Source organism: Mustela nigripes, chromosome 3 (genome assembly GCF_022355385.1).
Source record: "Mustela nigripes isolate SB6536 chromosome 3, MUSNIG.SB6536, whole genome shotgun sequence".
NCBI classification, from domain to species: Eukaryota; Metazoa; Chordata; class Mammalia; order Carnivora; family Mustelidae; genus Mustela; species Mustela nigripes.
In genome coordinates, this window is record NC_081559.1 from 128,126,972 (window position 1) to 128,146,704 (window position 19,733).

The 19,733-nt window shown below is 41.4% G+C and overlaps 1 protein-coding gene across 3 annotated transcripts in view; it reads right to left on the reverse strand.

Annotated features, from left to right (window-relative positions):
• ASPH (aspartate beta-hydroxylase) overlaps positions 1 to 15,705 on the reverse strand; it is a 219,281-nt gene extending 203,576 nt beyond the window's left edge. For 2 of the 3 annotated variants that reach the window (XM_059394635.1, XM_059394634.1), the window contains exon 1: positions 15,300 to 15,702. In XM_059394635.1, coding sequence (XP_059250618.1) covers positions 15,300 to 15,450 — 151 coding nt within the window. In that variant the 5' untranslated portion in view covers positions 15,451 to 15,702. Of the gene's footprint in view, positions 1 to 15,299 lie in introns of all 3 variants that reach the window. The other variant, XM_059394638.1, reaches the window with a different exon arrangement.
• Between the last annotated feature and the right edge of the window lie 4,028 nt (positions 15,706 to 19,733).

The following is a 19,733-nucleotide window of genomic DNA, read 5'->3' on the forward strand; positions in this document are numbered from 1 at the left end:
GCAGGGAGCCTGCTTCTCCCTCTGACTCTGCCTTCCACTCTGTCTGCCTGTGCTCGCTCTCACTCGCTCTCTGAAAAATAAATAAATAAAATCTTTAAAAATAAATAAATAAATAAAAATCAAAGTAATGGGAAAATCAGTATCTTACAAAGTAGAGAGAAATTTTCCAATTTCACAAAATACAGAACAAACAGAACGGCTGCTTCTGCCAAACCCTCTTCCCCGTCAGAATGCACGAACGGCCAAGAAGAACCCTGAGGGATGAGAGGAGCTTCCGTGGACAGAGCTACTACCATGTAGAAACTATGAGCGAGGAGCCTCAACGGGACCTATTAAAGGACCTGACCTATGTCAGTAATTTTCCACATCAACAAAGTATGCACATCCTAATAATTCTGCTGTTTCTTCAGCACCAACACTTATGATGTCAATAAGAATTATTTTTTTATCTGCTTTCTTGCCCAAAACATCAACCTGGGTGGGGAAAAAAATCCACCCATGTAGTGCATAATATGTGAGCACTCGTTACATTCAAGGCAGTGTAGAATACACAAAAACACCACCTCTAGCCTCAGTGCCCTTTTGATCTACCGGAAGGAAGGAAAGACTTTTACCTGTGCTCATTCATTCCGATATTTACTGAGTACCTACTATGTCCTGACAATCACTTAAGCACTAGAGGTAAAAACAAACCAAAACATGGTGCTTGCCTATACAAACATTGAAACTACCTCTCTCACTTACACTACCCTAGCACTTACTCTTGATCAGGGAAAGCAAATTACAGCCTATCTCCCACTTCTGCCTGGACCATCGGCTTATGAACATTTAGAGAAGAGAAGATCAAGTGAAGAGAAATCAAAGACAGAAACTTATTAACAGGAGAAAATGGTCTGAGACTCAAATGTCCACATCCACAAATAAAGCATTACTGGACGCCGGTTGTGTCCATCTTCTTCCACGGCCATCTGAGGCTGCTCCAAGCTATGGCAGCAAAACTGAGAAGCTCCAAGGAGTTGTGTCTGAGGGGCAATGCCGAGCCCAGTTCTAAACGATCATGCTCATCTCCCTACCGCCAGTGGCAGATGAGATGCACAGGCCTATGCCAGCTGAAACCAATAAGCAGCACAGACTCTTACTCTGAGCAAATGAGAAAAAGAAGGCTCTTTTCTTCCACAGGACATGAACAAGGAAGCCTGCATTCCCAGTGGCCTCTGGCTACCATCCTGGCTCTAGGTCCAGGAGAGAAACCAGCCTCAAGGTGACATGGACGCTGAGAACGAGAGCAGAGAAGCAGAAAGAGCACGAGTTCCTGAAGACATTTCTAGCCACTGATCATACCACGTCTGGAATCAACGTATCGCATCTTTTTAAATGAAAAAAAGTCCTAATTGTTTATGGAAGTCTGAATCTGGTGTCTGTTCCTAACAAAGATGCTACCCTTACTATCAAGCAAGAATGGAAGACCACCGATCATTACAGTCCATGATGAAATGTCAGTTTTGTTCACAGGAATATCACCATCACCATACTTAATAAATGTATTAATGAAGTGCTTACTATGTGACACTTCATATCAATCTTTGTAACTATGCTACAAGTACAGTCATCCATAAAGATGGAGAAAAATTAAAGATCCTGAGAGGTTTGATGCCTTTATTGAAGTGGCAGAGCCAACACTCAGGTCCAGTCCAGTCTGATATTTTGTTGTCCAATACCTGATACATTTTCATTTGCTGAAGGAACCAATAAGTGAATGAAGATGCTAAAATAGTGATATGTGGAGAATGCTACGGAACCTCGTGCTTAGGGGCATGGGGGTTACAGAGCCCAGAGTATGGAAAGACACCGAAGAGAGAACAGGAAGGACTAACGAAGGAGCTAAATGGTGAAGGATACTTAGGAATCGGGCAGGAAAAGACAAAGCAAGGAGCAGTCCTAGAAGAAACAGCATGTGTATAGTCAGAGGCCACAGAGAGTGGCTGAATATGGCTTAATCAGTATAAACATAGAAAGGGAGGCAGAAAATGGCTAGAGAGGGTAAGAGGGGCAAGATCATGAAGTGTCCCTAGATCATGCTACAGAATTACACAGTATCTTGAGTCCTGAGGAAACACTCAAGATTTTCAGAGAAGGGGCATGACCTCATCTCTACTTTATAAAGGTGGCTATGACAGAGAGATGAAACAGGGCCAGTTAGGAGTAACCTAAGTAACAATGAAAGAATCTAAAAATGCTCAACTGAAGGAGCTCTAGAGTCAAGGGTTGGGATCCCAACTGCAGTTCCCACTGCTACTAGCTCCACAATCTCTGATCAATTAAGTTCAGCTTCCATCTCTTCACCCACAAAAAGAGGAGGTCAAGAAGAACTCTGAGAATTAAAGGTTGAGCTAAAGAAACAATGTCTGACATACAGTGGGCACTTGCTAAGTGGCAGCTAGGTTTGTCCTTTACCATTATGGATGCCAGTTAAGTTTATAGCTCAGGAGGAATACCAAGCATTGGAAGCCATCAACAGACAGTAGTTATAGCTATGGAGAGTGTGTAGCATGGGGTTAGAACAGGGCCCAGCAAAGAATCCTGGGGAAGACCATCCTCTTCCGGGAGCAAAGTAAAGGAACAAGAGCCCAGCAGATCTGGGGGCTAATGTAGTCTCTGTCGACTCTGACCAGAAAGACTTGGAGGGAAGGAGAGAAGAAGAGAAGCCCATATTACTCATTTGTGATATTTGGCTGGGTAGAGGAGGCAGGGTAGAAGGAGGTTTTGGGTTTTGTTTTGTTTTTCATTAAATGAGAGAAACTAAAGAAAGGGGAACAGGCTATGAAAAGGGGTAGAGAACAGGAGTTCTCAGGGATGGGTAAGTGATTGCTCAGGTCTGTGAGAACATGGTACGGACACACCAGTGAGGGCTCCCTTGGGCAGCCCAGGGCTCCTAATCCAGCTTTTCCTTTTCTCTTAGGTTGGTAGGGCCCAGAGGTCTATAACAGCTGCGAATGCCAAGATTTTACACTCTTTCTATCTGTGGTACTGGCTCCTCTCCACTCACGGTCCACCCTACTGGGCCTCCTCCTCAGTCTAAAGAAAGAAAAGGGGCTGTACTGAACTACACATTAAAGATATATTTTATGAGCTCAGTTCTTATTTTCTCTCATATGCCAATTAGAGCAATATCTTGTCAAGATTCTCAACTGTACTGGCTTTTGCAGCCATCCTAGGCCCCAGACCCCAGTTTCCCCACCCAGGGCAGGGTCGGGGGGAGAGCACAAAAATCAGCCTCATGTCAGTTGGTTCCCAATGTCATCAACTTCAGAGATCAAACCCCAAAGCCCCACATATGATGCATGAGATGAGAAACGTTTTTTAAATTTTATTTGTTTTTTAAGAGTTTATTTATTTATTTGACAGAGAAAGACACAGAAAGAGAGGGAACACAACCAGGGGAAGTGGAAAAGGAAGCAGCAGACCTCCTGCTGAACTGGGAGCCCAATGCGGGGCTCAATCCTAGGATCCTGGGAACATGGCCTGAGCCAAAGAGAGACGCTTAAATGACTGAGCCAGTCAGATGCCCCAAGACTTTTTTTTTTTTTTTAAGATTATTTATTTATTGGGGGGGGGGGAGGGACAAGAGGGGAGGGAAAGAAGGAGAGGGAGAGAGAATCCTCAAGAAAACATCCCACTGAGGGCAGAGCTCAACTTGGGGCTCTACCCCAGGACCCTAGATCAGGACCTGAGCCAAATCAAGAGTTGGCTGCTTAACTGAGTTACCCAGGTGCCCTGAGATGAGAAACTCTTGAAGGATGTCCCTGATTTCTCCAAACTATGAGAGGAAGTCATCTGTCAAAATTCAATGGGAAGAAGTAAGGCATTGAGCTCAAGGAGTTGAAGATTTAAATAGCTAGTACTGAAAACACAGGGAAACATCAACTAAGAACACACAGAGGGCAGCAAGACGTTGTTGCAGGGCCAACCGAGGAGGAAGATCTCAAATACAAGTAATTTCTTCCAAATCAGTACTTACCTGAGCTCTGAACAATTCTTTATCTTACCCAATCTTACTCAACCTTACTCTATCCTGATTCAGTCATCTTAAATGTCTCAGTGGTCACAAGAGGGTTTTGAAAAAGTAGCTAGGGACTTATTGGCACAAATACCATACCACTTCTAAAAGAAGAAAAGAATACAAGTTGCTTTGCACCTTCACATATATGAATTTCACCTTAAAGATGTCCTACCTTTGTAATTTAACAGAACAAAATGGAAATGGAAACACACGGCACATCAGTGTTTGGCACATAAATCTACTAGTACCTTCATAGGAGACAGAGCCATTTAGGAACTGTTCACTCAAATCTATGTCAGGTACCCTAGACTTCCAAGTATATTTATTGGTTACAACTAAAGAGACTGAGCCATTAAAACCCATCAAATAATCAAATAAACCTGAAAGTTCCAGAAAACAAGCACTATGACTCATGAAGAGAGTCAGTTCAGTTTTGAACAAAGTAATGAATCCAGTGCTAGTCATTACCAAAATGGACACCATACCAAGCCAACGCAGCCACATCACCAGGACCAAATGGTTTACCTTCTCACATGTGTTAGAATATCCAGCCTATTTTTTAAAGACTTTTCACTTTAATAAACTCGGAAAAAATTCTGTCTAAAAATAACAAGAATTTTTTTAAATATTTTTTATTTATTTGACAGAGATCACAAGTAGGCAGAGAGGCAGGCAGAGAGAGAGGGGGAAGCAGGCTCTCTGCTGAGCAGAGAGCCCAATGTGAGGCTCGATCCCAGGACCCTGAGACCATGACCTGAGCCGAAGGCAGAGGTTTAACCCACTGAGCCACCCAGGTGCCCCATAACTAAATTTTTTTAAAGTTTTGTTTTGTTTTGCTTTTGTTTTTTGAGAAACAACAAAAATGAGCAGGGTGAGAGGGAAGGGGCAGAGGGAGAGGGAGAAGTAGACTCTCCACTGAGCAGGGAGCCTAACGTGGGACTCCATCCCTGGACCCTAAGATCATGACCTGAGCCGAAGGTATATGCTTAACTGCCTGAGGCTCCCAGGTGCCCCCAAATATCCAGAATTTAAAGATATTTAAAATGTAGAGGGTTCTGGGTGGCTCGATTGGTTAACGGTCTGACTCTTGACTTTTGCTCAGGTCATGAACTCAGGATCGTGAGATGGAGCCCTGTGCTGGGCTCCAGGCTAGGCATGGAGGCCATTTGAAACTTTCTCCCTCCCTCTGCATCATACCACCACTTGCGTGCATTCTCTCTCTCTCTCTCTCAAAAAGTAATTAATTAATTAATTAATAATAAATCCCAAAACTTCTAAAAAAACAGTATAACAGGATAGCTTTGTATCTTGAAAATAGGGCGAAAAAAGAAAATAGGCAGTTTCTTAGCAAGATAAAGAGAGCAAAAACCATTAAAAATGAAGTAAACATCAACATAAAAATAAGTGCTCTTCAAAAGACACTATTAAGAAAAAAGTAAGCTATATATTGGAAGAAATTTGCAATACATATATCTATCTGAAAAGAACTTCTATCTGGGATATTTAAAAGCTACAACTCAATAACAAAAAGATGGAAAAAAAAGACAATAAAAAATAGGCAAGAGGTAAACAGAAACCTTGCATAAGAAGATAATATGTATGACCAATAAGCAGAAGAAAAACTACATGACATCACTAGTCATCAGGGAAATGTAATTTTAAACCACAATGAGAAGCCACTAACACCCACCAGAATGGCTAAAATTAAGAAGACTGACAACACTAAATGTTGGTACAGATGTAGAACAACTATATTCCTACACGCTGTTGGTGGAAGCGTAATATATATTGTACAACCACTCTGGAAAATAATTTGGCAGTTCTTGCATAAAACTAAACAAACACCTACCTTATAACCCAGTAATTCCTCTCCTAGGTATTTACTCAGAGAAATTAAGACATATATCCACTAAAAAAAAAAAGAAAGAAATCTCCAATATTACAATATTCATAGAATGTTCTTTGTAATAGGCCCAAACTAGAAATAGCCCAAATGTCCATCAGTAAAAGACCAGAGAAACATTGTGCTCTGGTCACACAATGGACCACTTGGCAACAAACACAACAAGATATTCATACACGCAACATGGATGGACCTCAAAAATCTGCTGACTCAAAAAAGATGTAAACAAAGTTCCAAAACAGACAATACCAATCTACAGTGAAAAAATTTAGTACAATAATTGCCTCTGATGGCAGAGGTGGTGGCAAGGAAGGGACTGGAGTTTTCTGAGGTGATAGACATATTCTCTATCTTACCAGGTTGTTTGGGTTACACAGATGTACACATTTATAAAGACTGAGAATAATACACTAAGATTTGTGCAATTCACTGTAAGCAAATATTACCTCAGGGGGTAAAAAAAACAAACAAACCCAGAAACAAATGTTGAGCTCTAGTTAACATCAGACATCGGTAAATGTTTAGGAGTGAGGTATACTGATATCTACAACTTACTTGGAAACCCATAAAGAACAAATTAACAGATTGATATGATATGAAGCAAATTTATTAAATGTTAACCACTACAAAATCTCAGTGGTACGGTCATTATACAATTCTTTTAACTCAGGTGCACATTCTAAATTTTTCATAATAAAATACTTGTTTAAAAATGTAAATACAAAAAAAAATGTAAATACATAATTTCCCAGGCTAAATGTAACAAAAGATCTATGTACCTTTTGGATGAAATTACAAAAATGAATGATAAGACTTAAATAAATAGGAAATTATACTATGTTCACATATAGGAAGACCTGGTTTTATAGATGTATATTTGTCCCAAATTATGCTACAAATTCAATACAACTCCACTCAAAATCCTGTAACAGTTCTCATGAAACTTACTTGATATGCTTATGCTAAATGGTATAGTCATGCACAAGGAAAGGTCCGAAAACATCAAGGACAATGATAACAAGACAAGGCAGAGGATTTGCCTGACCAAATATGCTGTAGAGTGATTCCTACATGCTTGGAATAAAACAGAGCCACACAAGAGTTATACATAATACATGATACATGCAGAATAGCGTGTAAAGAAGACACTTCAACTGATGGTACAGGAAATTTTCATCATCTGTTTTTAAAATATATTGAATTAGATCTCTACCTCACAATATATACAATAAAATCTACACTTGGTACTTTAGAGTCTATATTGAGAAAACAAAATTTAAGATATTTTAGAAGAAATAAGAGGTTTTACGACCACAATATATACAATGAAATGTACACCTGGTAGTTTAGAGATCTACATGTGAGAAAACAAAATTTAAGATATTTTAGAGGATGGGGCGCCTGGGTGGCTCAGTGGGTTAGGCCGCTGCCTTCGGCTCAGGTCATGATCTCAGGGTCCTGGGATCGAGTCCCGCATCGGGCTCTCTGCTCAGCAGGGAGCCTGCTTCTCTCTCTCTCTCTCTCTGCCTGCCTCTCCATCTACTTGTGATTTCTCTCTGTCAAATAAATAAATAAAATCTTTAAAAAAAAAAAAAGATATTTTAGAGGAAATAAGAGAATGTTTTATGATCTCTGTTTTGGAAAGGATGTCTTAAAGCACAAAGGTACAAATCATAAAGTAAAAATTATAATATGAATATGCTAAAATCTTAAAATTCTCCACTAAATATACTATAGGAAATGACAAGGAAAATAATCAGATTGGGAGAAGCCCTTCACCCTACAAATAATCCAAAGGTTCAGAATATAGAACATAAATTCTACAAATCAAAACGAAAAACACGTAACAAACCAAACCACCACCACCACACCCCAAAAAAACAGACACGCTCAATGAACAGGCAACTCACAGAAAAGGAAACACAAATAGCTATTCTCGGGAGTAATCTCACTGCTGATCAAGCCAATGCAAGTTGAAACCACAAGATAACAACATCACACCCACTAAACTTGTGAATATTAAACCTTACCAAGTGCTGGTAATGCGGTGGCAGCAAAAAGGAGCTGTAGGCTGGGTGAGCAGAAGCATAAACCTACTACGACAACACAGACAGCAGGAGCGTGTGAAGTTGAAGAAATGCTTTCTTATGACCACCAATTCCAAGCCAGAAAAGCCCTTCAGAACGTACACAAGGGCATGGGCACCCACAAGATTGCTCAGAGCAGCAGTGTCTGCAAAAAGAAAACTCAACAAGCCAAGTGGTATATATAGATACACTTCCTAAGCCCTTGTATCTAAACGGCCTTTGACAATAGTTACGTTTACACAAATCACCCCTAGTTATACAACCTGCAATGTGACATTATGTAATAGACATCACTTGGGTGTCTATACATTATACATTATAAGGAAGTGCAGGATAATAATTATCACAAATCGTATAAGAGTGGCTGAGAATGGATATTGCAGGAGAGGAGAAACCAAGAATTTGGCAACATTTTATTTCTTCACCTGGACAGTGGCTGGGTCTTAAAACATGCAACATTTCAAAGAGACAAAGTTTTAAAGAACAGTACATAGCAATCTATGGTTGTAGAAGTTAGAGAGATGGCTCACTGACAAAAAAGCATGAATTAATTTCCAAAACTCAGAAAGGGACAACCGTTCAAATGAACCTGATTCAAAGAACGGAAAAATGAAGTTAAAGGCTAGAAGTCTTTTGGCACACATTTTTTTTTCATGTAAGAAAAAAAAATTAACTGCTCCTAAGTAAAATTTACATGTGAACATTAAGACCAAAAGGGCTTCCCAGTGTATCTTTTCGGGAACTGGGAAATTAAAACGGGTGAAAAATGGGGAGGAGGGGAGGGAACTGTGTATGTTAGTGATCTGATAAATAAGAAAGAGAAGTTAGACACAGAGTATAACTTCAAAACAGCGCTGAGTCTACACCCTACCGATTAGGGAACCATATTATTTTATCAAACAATATTCTTTCACTTTAAAATGAAGACTGAGGCTCACTGGCTTCCATACAGAATGAATCACTGGGTTAAATGGGCAGGCACATATGTGGGAGAGAAGTAATGGCATTTCTCCAAGCCCTGCAAGAGTGCCTTCCACTCTGCTGTAACTGGACAGCCACCACCGGCCCTGCCCCGTCTGATTCACTAGCCCTACCCGCTTTAGAGCATAGAGAGCATCTACAGTGGATGATGACAGTTACACTACGGCCAGAATGACAAGACAAGCCACCTGGATCTCAAAAGGGGCTGAAGAACAGTCCAAACCCTTCAAAAGTCCTTATGTGACTTTTTTTTTTTTTTAACAATGTATTCGTGAAGTAAGTTCAGATGTTCCTTTGAGTCTAATAGGTTATCTACAGCAAATTTGTCCTCAAGGGTCATCAGTGGGATCAGAACTGAACTGCATTCAGAGACTTGCCCTTAAAAGATAACCACCTCAGCCAAAGGTAAGACACTTCCCTGAAAACAAGTATCAAATGCAGGCCAAATGCCTTAAGCTATCCCATTCCAGGAGAATAAATTTTTTTTAAATAAATAATGAATGACAAGAAAATACCACCCTAGCTCCCCACACCACCAGAAGAAAGAGAAAAAGTTAAAGCATGGGACTCCAGAATATACCTCTACAGCTGGCATACAGAAAAGAAAGAAACAAACATCTAGTATTCTAGCAGAAATCACCAGAACTGTAGAAAGGAACCCGACATGCATCTCCGCCCAGACACACTTACACCCATGCCTGCAGAGCTGAGTGGATCCTGGAGCAGCAGACCTTAGACATCTGAGCCAACCTTAGCACCTCCACATCCCCGACAGGTGGCTGACACTTTCCCCAGAGACTGGTTAAATTGTAGATGGGTTCTACGTACTTGCCAGTTTTACTAAGGGTAAGTTAATATAATTTTTTTTTTTTTTTTTTTTTTGGGCAGGGACACTTGTATGGCTCAGTCGGTTAAGCATCTGCCTTTGGCTCAGGTCACGATCCCAGGCCGGGGTCCTGGAATCAAGCCTGCATTGGGCTCCCTGCTCAGCTAGGTGCCTGCTTCTCACTCTCCCTCTGTCTGTCACTCCCTCTGCTTGTGCTCTCCCCCCAACCCCCTGTCAAATAAATAAACAAAATCTTGAAAAAAAAAAAATGTTTTTGTATCTTGGTACAGAATGAAGTTGGAACTACTTAGGAGACAAAAAGTATCCAAGACACAAACAAAGTTACCTATTTTCATATTAAAAACAGCATCAAAAGACTAAAATGTATCTTAGTTCTAGTAAAATAAAACAAAATAACAGACCTACAAATGGTGTACCTTGGCCTTCAGAGGTGGACAGAAATGCATCACGTGGTCCTCCAGGCCATAGTAGAAACACATAGTAGAAACACATAGTAGAAATGGCTGCTGGGGCAGCCATTTCAATTGCAACACATAGGCTAACAGAATGTAACAAAATTATTTGTTTTTCAACCATAAAAAATGTCAGGCACGCAATGACCTGCTTAGCTCTGCACCCTTATGTCCTCCAAGGTTTTGTACTCACCCTTGCCATTAGAAAAACTTTAATAAATGTATCTGAGGTCAACACAAAGGCATAGAAAATTGGTTTGAGGGCTATAACAACCATGAAATGAGAGAAGACTTCTTCCAAGATCAGGGTAAGAGATTTTGAGAGACTGGCTACACGGTTTATAAATGGACATGAATCCAGGTCAACAGATTCCCAAAGTACATTCCTTTTTGGGGAAGGGGTTATTCTACTAGGATTGGAGAGCTCAGGGGTTAAACTTCTGTACTGACTAAAAATAAGGTAGATAGTCCACAAGAGCATTTATCCAAGTTACTTTGCTGCTAATTAGCTGAAAAGGAAAATTTTTCCTTTTCTAGTAATCTCTCTGCCATATGTGATTTTAAAGAAGATTAAAATAGAGACCTTTCCTTTTACCTCCTACAGGTTAATATGTTTGGTCTTTTTAAAATGTGTTCAAGAGTTCCCTCAGAACATTTTTTAGTACTTGGTTTCAAATCATCTGGGCCAGGTTGGGCAAAATGCTGTTCAAAGGAACACAAAACAGCACACTGTTCTTGGAGCTTTCATCCTATCTCTTCGTCCTAGAATGACTAACAGAGGATAAACCGACTGGCCCTACCTAACAGCCTATCGATAAAGAAAGGGAATTTCACCAAGGCCTCTTCATTCAAGGGAGCCAGAATGCAATCTGCACCGTGTTGTGTCTGTTTGTTACTAAGCAGTCCGAGCAATACTGAAAGTAGAAAGAAAGAAAACACAAATTTCTAAATGATTAGTATCCATCAGATGAATCTGTGAATGCAGAAGTTTCGCAGATACTATATGAATGTGTTAATTCTAGGGGCACTTGGGTGGCTCAGTGGGTTGGGTGTCTGCCTTCAGCTCAGGTCATGATGGGGGGGAGGTGGGGGCTGGGATCCCATTGGCACCCGGATCCTCGCTCCCCAGGAAGCCTGCTTCTTCCTCTCCCTCTGCCATCCCCCCCACCCCCACCATTTGTGCTCTCTGGATCTTTCAAATACATAAATAAAACCTTTAAAAAAAATGAATGCATTTAACTCTAAACAAGATAAGCTAAATAGGGGCACCTGGGTGGCTCAGTGGGTTAAGCCTCTGCCTTCAGCTCAGGTCATGATCTCAGGGTCCTGGGATCAAGCCCCACATCTGACTCTCTGCTCAGCAGGGAACCTGCTTTCCCACCCCCTCAGCCTGCCTCTCTGCCTACTTGTGATCTCTCTTACTCTATCAAATAAATAAATAATCTTAAAAATAACAAAAAAGATAAGCTAAATAAAGAAGGTTGCTAGGGACAAAATCTTACTACTAAATTTAAAAATATGCTGTTAAAGACCTTGAGAGCAACGCCTATGAGTTTTTAAGCAGTTGTCCATCAATAGTTCTGGGTATGTGCAGAACTGATTAAATAAAAAAACTAAGTAGTATTACATAACCAAAACTTCAACAGAAAAAGGATAAAGTATTCTATAGTGACACCTACTGGTGAAGTATAACATAGTAGCCTGACACTATTAGACAAACCACTTTTGACCAAACAGATGTTTACATCTCTGTAACATGTTAGAAAGCTACAGGAAAAGACTTAATGATAGTCAAAAGGGAAAAGCTAAACAAAAACATTACACATACCAGAGTCTATGAACTACAAAGTAAGCCCAACAGGTCACCAAGATCCTTCCCAACCAAAACTTTTCCAATCAATAAATGTAAACTAAGGTACCCCTGGCCCCAACCGGCCATGCAAGTGAAATTTTCATACGCAAGTTAAAGGCAAGATGTCCAATTTACTCATGTTTCTTTTATATTTTAAAGAGTAAAACTGAAGAGGTAAAACTGAGTTCTGTATGAAACTAGACATTTTATTGGTTTTCAGTTTATGAAACTAGACATTTTATTGGTTTTTAGTTTAAGTTGAAGACTTAAATGAAAAGTAGGCAGTTGCTTTAAAATATCCATTATATAAATCCCCTAAATTCTAAACATCACTTTTCAACAAAATGATCACCAAGAGAAAGAGAAAGCCAAATAATCGCTTTCTCCCTAAAATGAATGTTTCAAAGGACTTAGTCCTTCTCCCCCATGCCTTTATACAAAAATTTAACAAATAATGTTTCATATGACTAATGTCATCATCAACTTCAGACTTTCAATGCAACATATCTCGAAAAACTTCCTATTTGAGCCGGTGCATTTCTTCTCAGACTAAGATTTTCAAAAGTACTATTTCAAACCTAATTTTAGTCAAATTTAACTGGATATGAAAAAAAGAATACTTTTTTATTAAGCAACCTGGTGTGGTATGCCACAGACCTAACCAAAAAGGAAGAGATCATCTGCAGAGGGAAAGGGATAATCTACTTCAAATCTAAAATTCCCATAAAATCTTAAAAATTAGAGAACCTCAAATTCAAGTACGATGGTATCATGAATGAGTGACAGAAAAGTTGAGCTCTAGTCTTGGATCGTCCATTAAATAGTTGGATTTCCAAAACCTACCCAAACTTTAATGAACTACACAACTTTTCTGGGCATTAATTTCCTCATCTGTAAAATTAGAAGAGGGAACTAGATGGGCCTTAGGGTAATGCCACTGCTAAAATTTCTTCAGCTTCTGTGATTTCCCCAGCAGATGAGAATGGTTTGGGAATCAACGTCTCTACCTCAAAGACTCAAGAAACAGAGCAACAAAAAGGGAGTCGGCTTTATCTTCCAGGTATAACCTGCTATATAAGCAAACAAGACAAACAGAATCACACTTTCACACTGTTTAAGACTCAAAGAATCCCTGTTTCCACCTCCAGTGCCTTCTACCTGGCACACAGTCAGAACTCACTACTACAAAAAATGTCTGCGGAAAAAGACTACTCATTACGTAACATTCAAGACTCCAATAGCAACTCTTTCAGTGTTTTGTGTTCCGTTTTTGTTATGTTTTGTTTTGGTAATACAATTACTTTTCTCTTTTACATACCGTGTCTTTTCGTGACAATTGTGCAATCAATGTGAACAATGCGTAAAAGGCCACAGATCCTCAAATATGGACAGGAGTGGCAGCTCAAAAGTATCTAAATAGGCAAGTCAAAATACATTAATTTAGGTCGTAATATTTCCTATATTTATTACCTGCCTATTAAAACTGGTTCAGTGATTGAAGAACCAGCGGTGGTGAGAACACAATATATATCCCCCCACAACCCCCCCCCCCCCCCCCCCCCCGCTCTAATGGAACCCAGTAATAGTCCTTAATACAATGACTTCCCCAGATGCAATCAGACCTCTTCTACCCGTGAGTACAAAGAGTAAAATGGAACAAAGATGTGCCTCCCTTGTAAACAGCTACAGAAAACTTCTGACAGCAGTTAACATTAACAAAACAACAGTCTTGTTCATCAGGTTTCCCGGCTTGCTCTTGAGGATCTTCCCATTAAGAAATTTTAAAGGGGAGACAAAGCTGCCAAAGACAGTTCACCTACTCTTCTGCCTCTTTAAGCAACTGACTGGAATTTAGGGACAAGTGACAAAGGAACACAAACATTTACTTTTGTCAAAGGTGAATTAATATGCTGTCTTTTAACTTCAAATTGTGTGTATCTTTTTTCATTTCCGATATAAATATTAACTCTTAGAATGTTAATTTGTGCAATGAGTTTAATTACACTACGTTCATCATTTAAATGTATTCATTCACTCATTAATCAAATATTTATTGAGCACCTATTAAGTCCAGGACTATTCTAGGAGTTGGCAATAGGAATGAACAAGGAGAGGGTGTAAAGCAAGAAGACAATACACAAGAAAATAAGATACTTTCACATGGTGATAAGTGCTTATTTAAAAAAACAGTTATATGAAGTATGACTGTAGTTGTCTAATTTACTTGTTTTATATATAAAATGACTACTTGTAGAACTCGGGAAACAGAAAGTCTCTATCATTTCAAAATGATCATCTCAAAAAGGAAAAACTGCGGCTCACATTCACACACACGTGTACTGCAGTTACAATATCCTAAATGAGTCCAAGGAAGTTTAAAAGAAACAGAACCGCTGAAATATGAGATGAAACAGATTTAAAACATCTGCACTGTTCTCTTTGCCGGGTAAAGCACATGGAAGAAAAAGGTTAATAGCCAACGTGTATTTTTTTTTTTAAAGGTAAGACTGAAAAAGTCGAGAGGTTCACCCAGTATTTTAGGATATTCTATGATACTTTCAAGGCAACAACAACGCATGTTAAGAAAGCTACCTAGGAGCAAAAATATTTAAAATTATTGCCAAGAACATTCAAATCACTCCCCTCCCAAACACCCTACACACACACACACACACACACACACACACACACACACAGAATATTACCCTGGTTTGGCAGGAACTTATTTTCTCCGACTTTGGCTCATTTCCAAACTCCCCAAAACACGCACGGCAAAGGTAAACTGGTTCCCTTACCTCCTCCCACCTTTGGATCCACGCACAGCAAAGAAAGGGTAGATCACTAACCTCCCTCCCGGCTGCGCCAGGCAGGTGAGGGATCAGCCGGGAAGGGGCTCCCCGGCGCGACCAACCCCAGGCTACGGACCCAGCTCCGCCCGGCCTCTCGGTCCGCCCGCCTGGCCCACCGCGCGCGGCCTCCGCCCCGCGCCAAAAGGAGGAGCGACGCGGAGGATGAAGGAGATGCACGGCGGGATCCGAGGAGACTGAACCGCAAAGCCAGACGCCCGGGCCGGTCCCGGACCCCGGCCCCGTACTCCCGCCTCCGCACGCCTCTGACCTCTCCGGGCCCCGGGGCTGCTGCTGCCGCCGCTGGTGCCCCCGCCCGGGCTGCCGCTGCCGGAGCCGCTGCCAGAGCCGCTGCCCGAGCCGCTGCTGCTGCTGCTGCTGCTGTTGCCGCCGCCGCCCTTGGCGTTCTTGCGAGGGGCCATTGCGCGCACTACTGGAACCGGCGAGGGGTGGGGTGGGTCCCTCAGTGAGCCGGGACACCGGAGGCGCGAGGGCCGCTGACGGCAGCGAGCGCTGCGGCGGGTGCGGGCCGCAGCTCCTGCAGCAGCGCCTGTGTCTCGGCACCGCCCGCCGCGCCTCCGAAGACTTTCGCCCGCGTGCCGGCTGCGCGCGCCCAACCCTCGCGTGCGCTGAACCTGTGACTCCCTCCCCTGGCGAGAGCGCGCGGCTCGCCCACCTCCTCGGCCACGCCCCTTCCCGCCCGAGCCCCGCCTCCTCCCCGCCTCCGCGAAAGGCTGAGTGACGGAGACTAGAGCCAATCACAACGGCTCCTGTGAAGGGACTGAGCCCTGCCGTGCTTCCCCACCCCATGAAGACTTGGGGCTGTTCTGGGCGCGTCGCAGCCGCCTGTGAGCGCGAGCCGCCTTCTACTTTCCAGTCTGTCTGGGTCCTTTGGAACGTGGCAAACGTGGAAGCCAGGAGGGCTCTCGCGAGCGTTGGCGGACCCGGTACAATCTGGATGGATGGGGCGGGGCTCGGGGGCGGGGCGACGGACACGTGTGCCCCGTTCGCAGCGAGCCCGGCCCCTTGGCCTTTCTCCGGGAGTTTTGTTCACGTTCCACTTCACTGTACACATAGGCTCCAAGGAATGCAGTCCCGCTTCTTGTGAAAGAGCTGTGTTTCTCGTCTGCATGAACATTAAGGCATTTCTGAAATGGTGATATTAGGAGCAGTTCAAGGCTTAAGCCATATGTAATTGATCAGTTGGGTTTTAAAGCAGGACTTCATTTCGTTTGTCATCAATATTTACAGAGACTCTTAGTTAACAGGCACGAGTGTAAATGTAAAGCAAAGAGTTCATTTTCTTGCCCTGGATGGCATCCTCTATCTGAAATCTCCGTCTGCAGAGCTAACGGCTACAGGCATCTTTCTTTGTTGTCCCCAATCATGGGTCCCCTCATGTGCAGTCGCAGAGGGACTGGGCCTGAGCTGATGGCCACACGTGGTCTTAAAAATATCTGGGCCCATGGATGATCAGACAGGAACTTGCGGTCAGGGACGTCACCATCATCTTTGTGTCGCCCAGTGCCAGCCCAAGTCCTGGTGCGTAACAGTTAAGCAAGAAACGTTTGGTGATTTGATACCTTTCTGGCAACTTCTTAAAATCTTCCTCCAGTTTTTGACCGTGTTTTGGAGACCCTACCTCTGGAAGTGTCTCAAGAGGGCTCCAACCCAGAGAAAGCTTTACGGTGTGGCATCTGGTTTCCTTCCTCTTCTCCAACCCCACTATTGGCAGGTGTCCGGGCCCACCTGACTCTTCCGCTTTGAATGGCTGGGTGCTGCCTGAGCACTGGCTAGTGATACAGAGAGGCCCATAGAAAGCATATTACATAGAGGAAAGAAGTCCTCTCTTCTTTTTGTGAGATGTCAGATAGTTGTCAAGATATAACAGGGGCAGGGGAGCTCACAGTTTTTTACTGAAGCAGCTCTTTGTTCTTTATCTTATCACATCTCTTTCTGCCTCTACACATCCTTTCTCCCATCCAGGCCACCTTACATTATTTAAATGGGGAGGCAGAGAGCTGGGCCAAGAGACAAATCTAAGTGAGAGTACTCTGTATAAAATAATAATGAGAGCCGAAGTAAGCAAAACAATGCTCTAGATATTTGAACTCTTAATTCTCACATAACACTGTGTTTGTGTCCATTTTTTAGGGGTGCGGTCACTAAGGCCCAGAGAGGTTAAACAAAGTCATTAAAGTCATAGATGTAGTAAGTGATAGAGCAGGGACATGAACTCAAGTTCTGGCTCCAGAGTCTATGGTCCAGATTTTCCTTTCAAGACAAGGCTTGGTTTTGAGCAGACAGAGATTGTCTCACCTGGTTCCCTCCTCTCTTAGCAAAGGCATCCCTGAAGCCTCCTCATATCTTCAAAGATAAATCTAAAAGCTGACGGTGGGTGCTTATCAAAATCCACCTCTTTGAAGAAGTCAAATCTTTGATAACTAACTCCAAAATGTCATGAACTGATGCTTTGTTCCAGCGTTTCCAGAAACCAAATCTGGTGCTATAGGCAGGGTCCATTGCTGTGTACTGAGGCAGTACTGGGCCAAGACAGAGGCTCTATAAAACAGAGCACAGGAAGTTAAAGGTTACCTGACTTCCTCCTTTTATCACAAGGTAACAGCCACAATGACATTTATATACTCAGTAGCATAAAGTAAAATTTATAACAATATTTATAACATCAGATATTGTCAGTCGTATATACAGTTTAGTTTCAGGGACCAAATTCTCCAAAGCTAAGAATCAGTATTGTACATTTTACATCTGTTTATACTTCCTACTGTATGGGCATTAAAAACCACAAAGCTTGCCTTGGACCCATGAATTTCTTCACATGGGTTCTCTTCTCAGTCTTGGGCTGGGGGAGGTTAGGGAGTCAATGTCTCTTTGAAATTGGATAAAAGGTCAAATATCCTGTTAGCCTATCCTCATTTCTGTGACTTCTGAGTAAGCTATGAATGAACCCAGGGTGAAGCAATGTTAAAAGGACCATAAAGACAAGACTTAACTAGGACAATGTATTAAAATACTAATTTAATAGAGCTTTTGAACTAGGCCAAATGTGCCTTTCAGATATTTCCATAAACTTTCCATTGGCTTCACTGGGATTTGCAGTGAGAACTTGAGGACAAGATTTGTCCTAGATTTTTTTTTTTCTTTTACTGATCTTTCTTGACCCCTAGTCAAATGCTTTCCAAATTAGGTATTTCTGGACTTACTTATACCTACTAGAACACTGTTTTTAAAGTTACATTTTAACCAGCTTCCTAGAAAGTGCATTTTTATGCAGTCCTCCTAATGTGAAATTTTATTATTGCAGATTAAAAATGAGTATTCCCTCATCTTTATTAGCCATAGTAAATTCTGCCATAGTAGGAAGAATGAATTTCAGGAAGTCATGATTCAACTGTATGTTTTCATTTTGTATTAGTGGAATGTGTTGCAATGAAGGCTGTGTTGCTCAGTACAAGAGTACTTTTAAGGCGTTCTCAACATGTCCTCTCATACTCAAAATGTCCTCAAAGCAGTTATTCTTATACTGGTTATATTTCAACAGGTAAATGAACTGTCTTTTTCACCAAACAGCTTGACTTTATATTACTATAGAAAAAAATAAGCCTAGCTGGTATCTACATTATAAATATAGGGAATGAATTTATATGAGCAGAAATAATTTTAAACCTAGTCAAAAACAGATTCGAATTAGATATCTTGTGTTGTGGGGCACCTGGGTGGCTCAGTTGCTTAAGCATCTGACTCTTGATTTCAGCTCATTGAGTCCTATATCTTGCTCTGCACTCAGCAGGAAGTCTGTCAGAGATGCTCTCTCTCATTCTCTCTCTCTATGTCTCTCTCTGCCCCTCCCCAAACTCGAATAAATAAATAAATAAATAAATCTTTAAAAAAAGAAAAAAGAAAGAAAGAAATCTTGGAGCACCTGGCTGGCTAAGTTGGTTAAACATCTGCATTCAGCTCAGGTCATGATCCCCGGGTTCTAGGATCGAGCCTCGCCTCAGGCTACCTCCTCAGCAAGGAGCCTGCTTTGCCCTTTCCTGCTCACCTCTTTGTGCTCTGTGTGAAATATATAAATAAAATCTTTTAAAAAATAATATAATATAAATGTTTTAAAAAGAAATCTTGTGTTGCAGTATGGAAAAATAGTCTGCAAACATACTAGCTAAGCAATCTATCATTTCTTTTTTCATTTTGCTTCTTGATATTTTCTATCAGGACTGGTACTTCTTAGTGCCAAATTCCCTTCCTAATAAACAGCATTTACATAATGGTTATTGCTAGGTTTTAAGTGTGCTAGTACAGGGATCTCATGAAATTGATTCTTCTTAAGTCTCAAACTTAATGCCAGAAAGAACCTTAAACCTAGAGAGAAAGTCAAAATTATTAGAGAGTAACAACTGATTAGAGGCATGGCAGTTCTGCAGTATATGAAAGGAAATATTAATGCGATTTAGGAGTCCTTAAAAAGTATCAGAGAAGTCAAGAAAAGAAAAGAAAAAGTGTGGAGGAATCTCAAGGATTCAGTTGTTTGCAAGATAATAGTTTTACTTAAACTTTATTTGCCTCAAGGATCTAATGTGTGTGTGTATATATAACTAATCATTTTTATGCACTTCATGAAAACTACCATTCTCTTCAGGTATAAACCTTTCCCCTAAGTCAAAAGAAAAGTATCCTGAAGCCA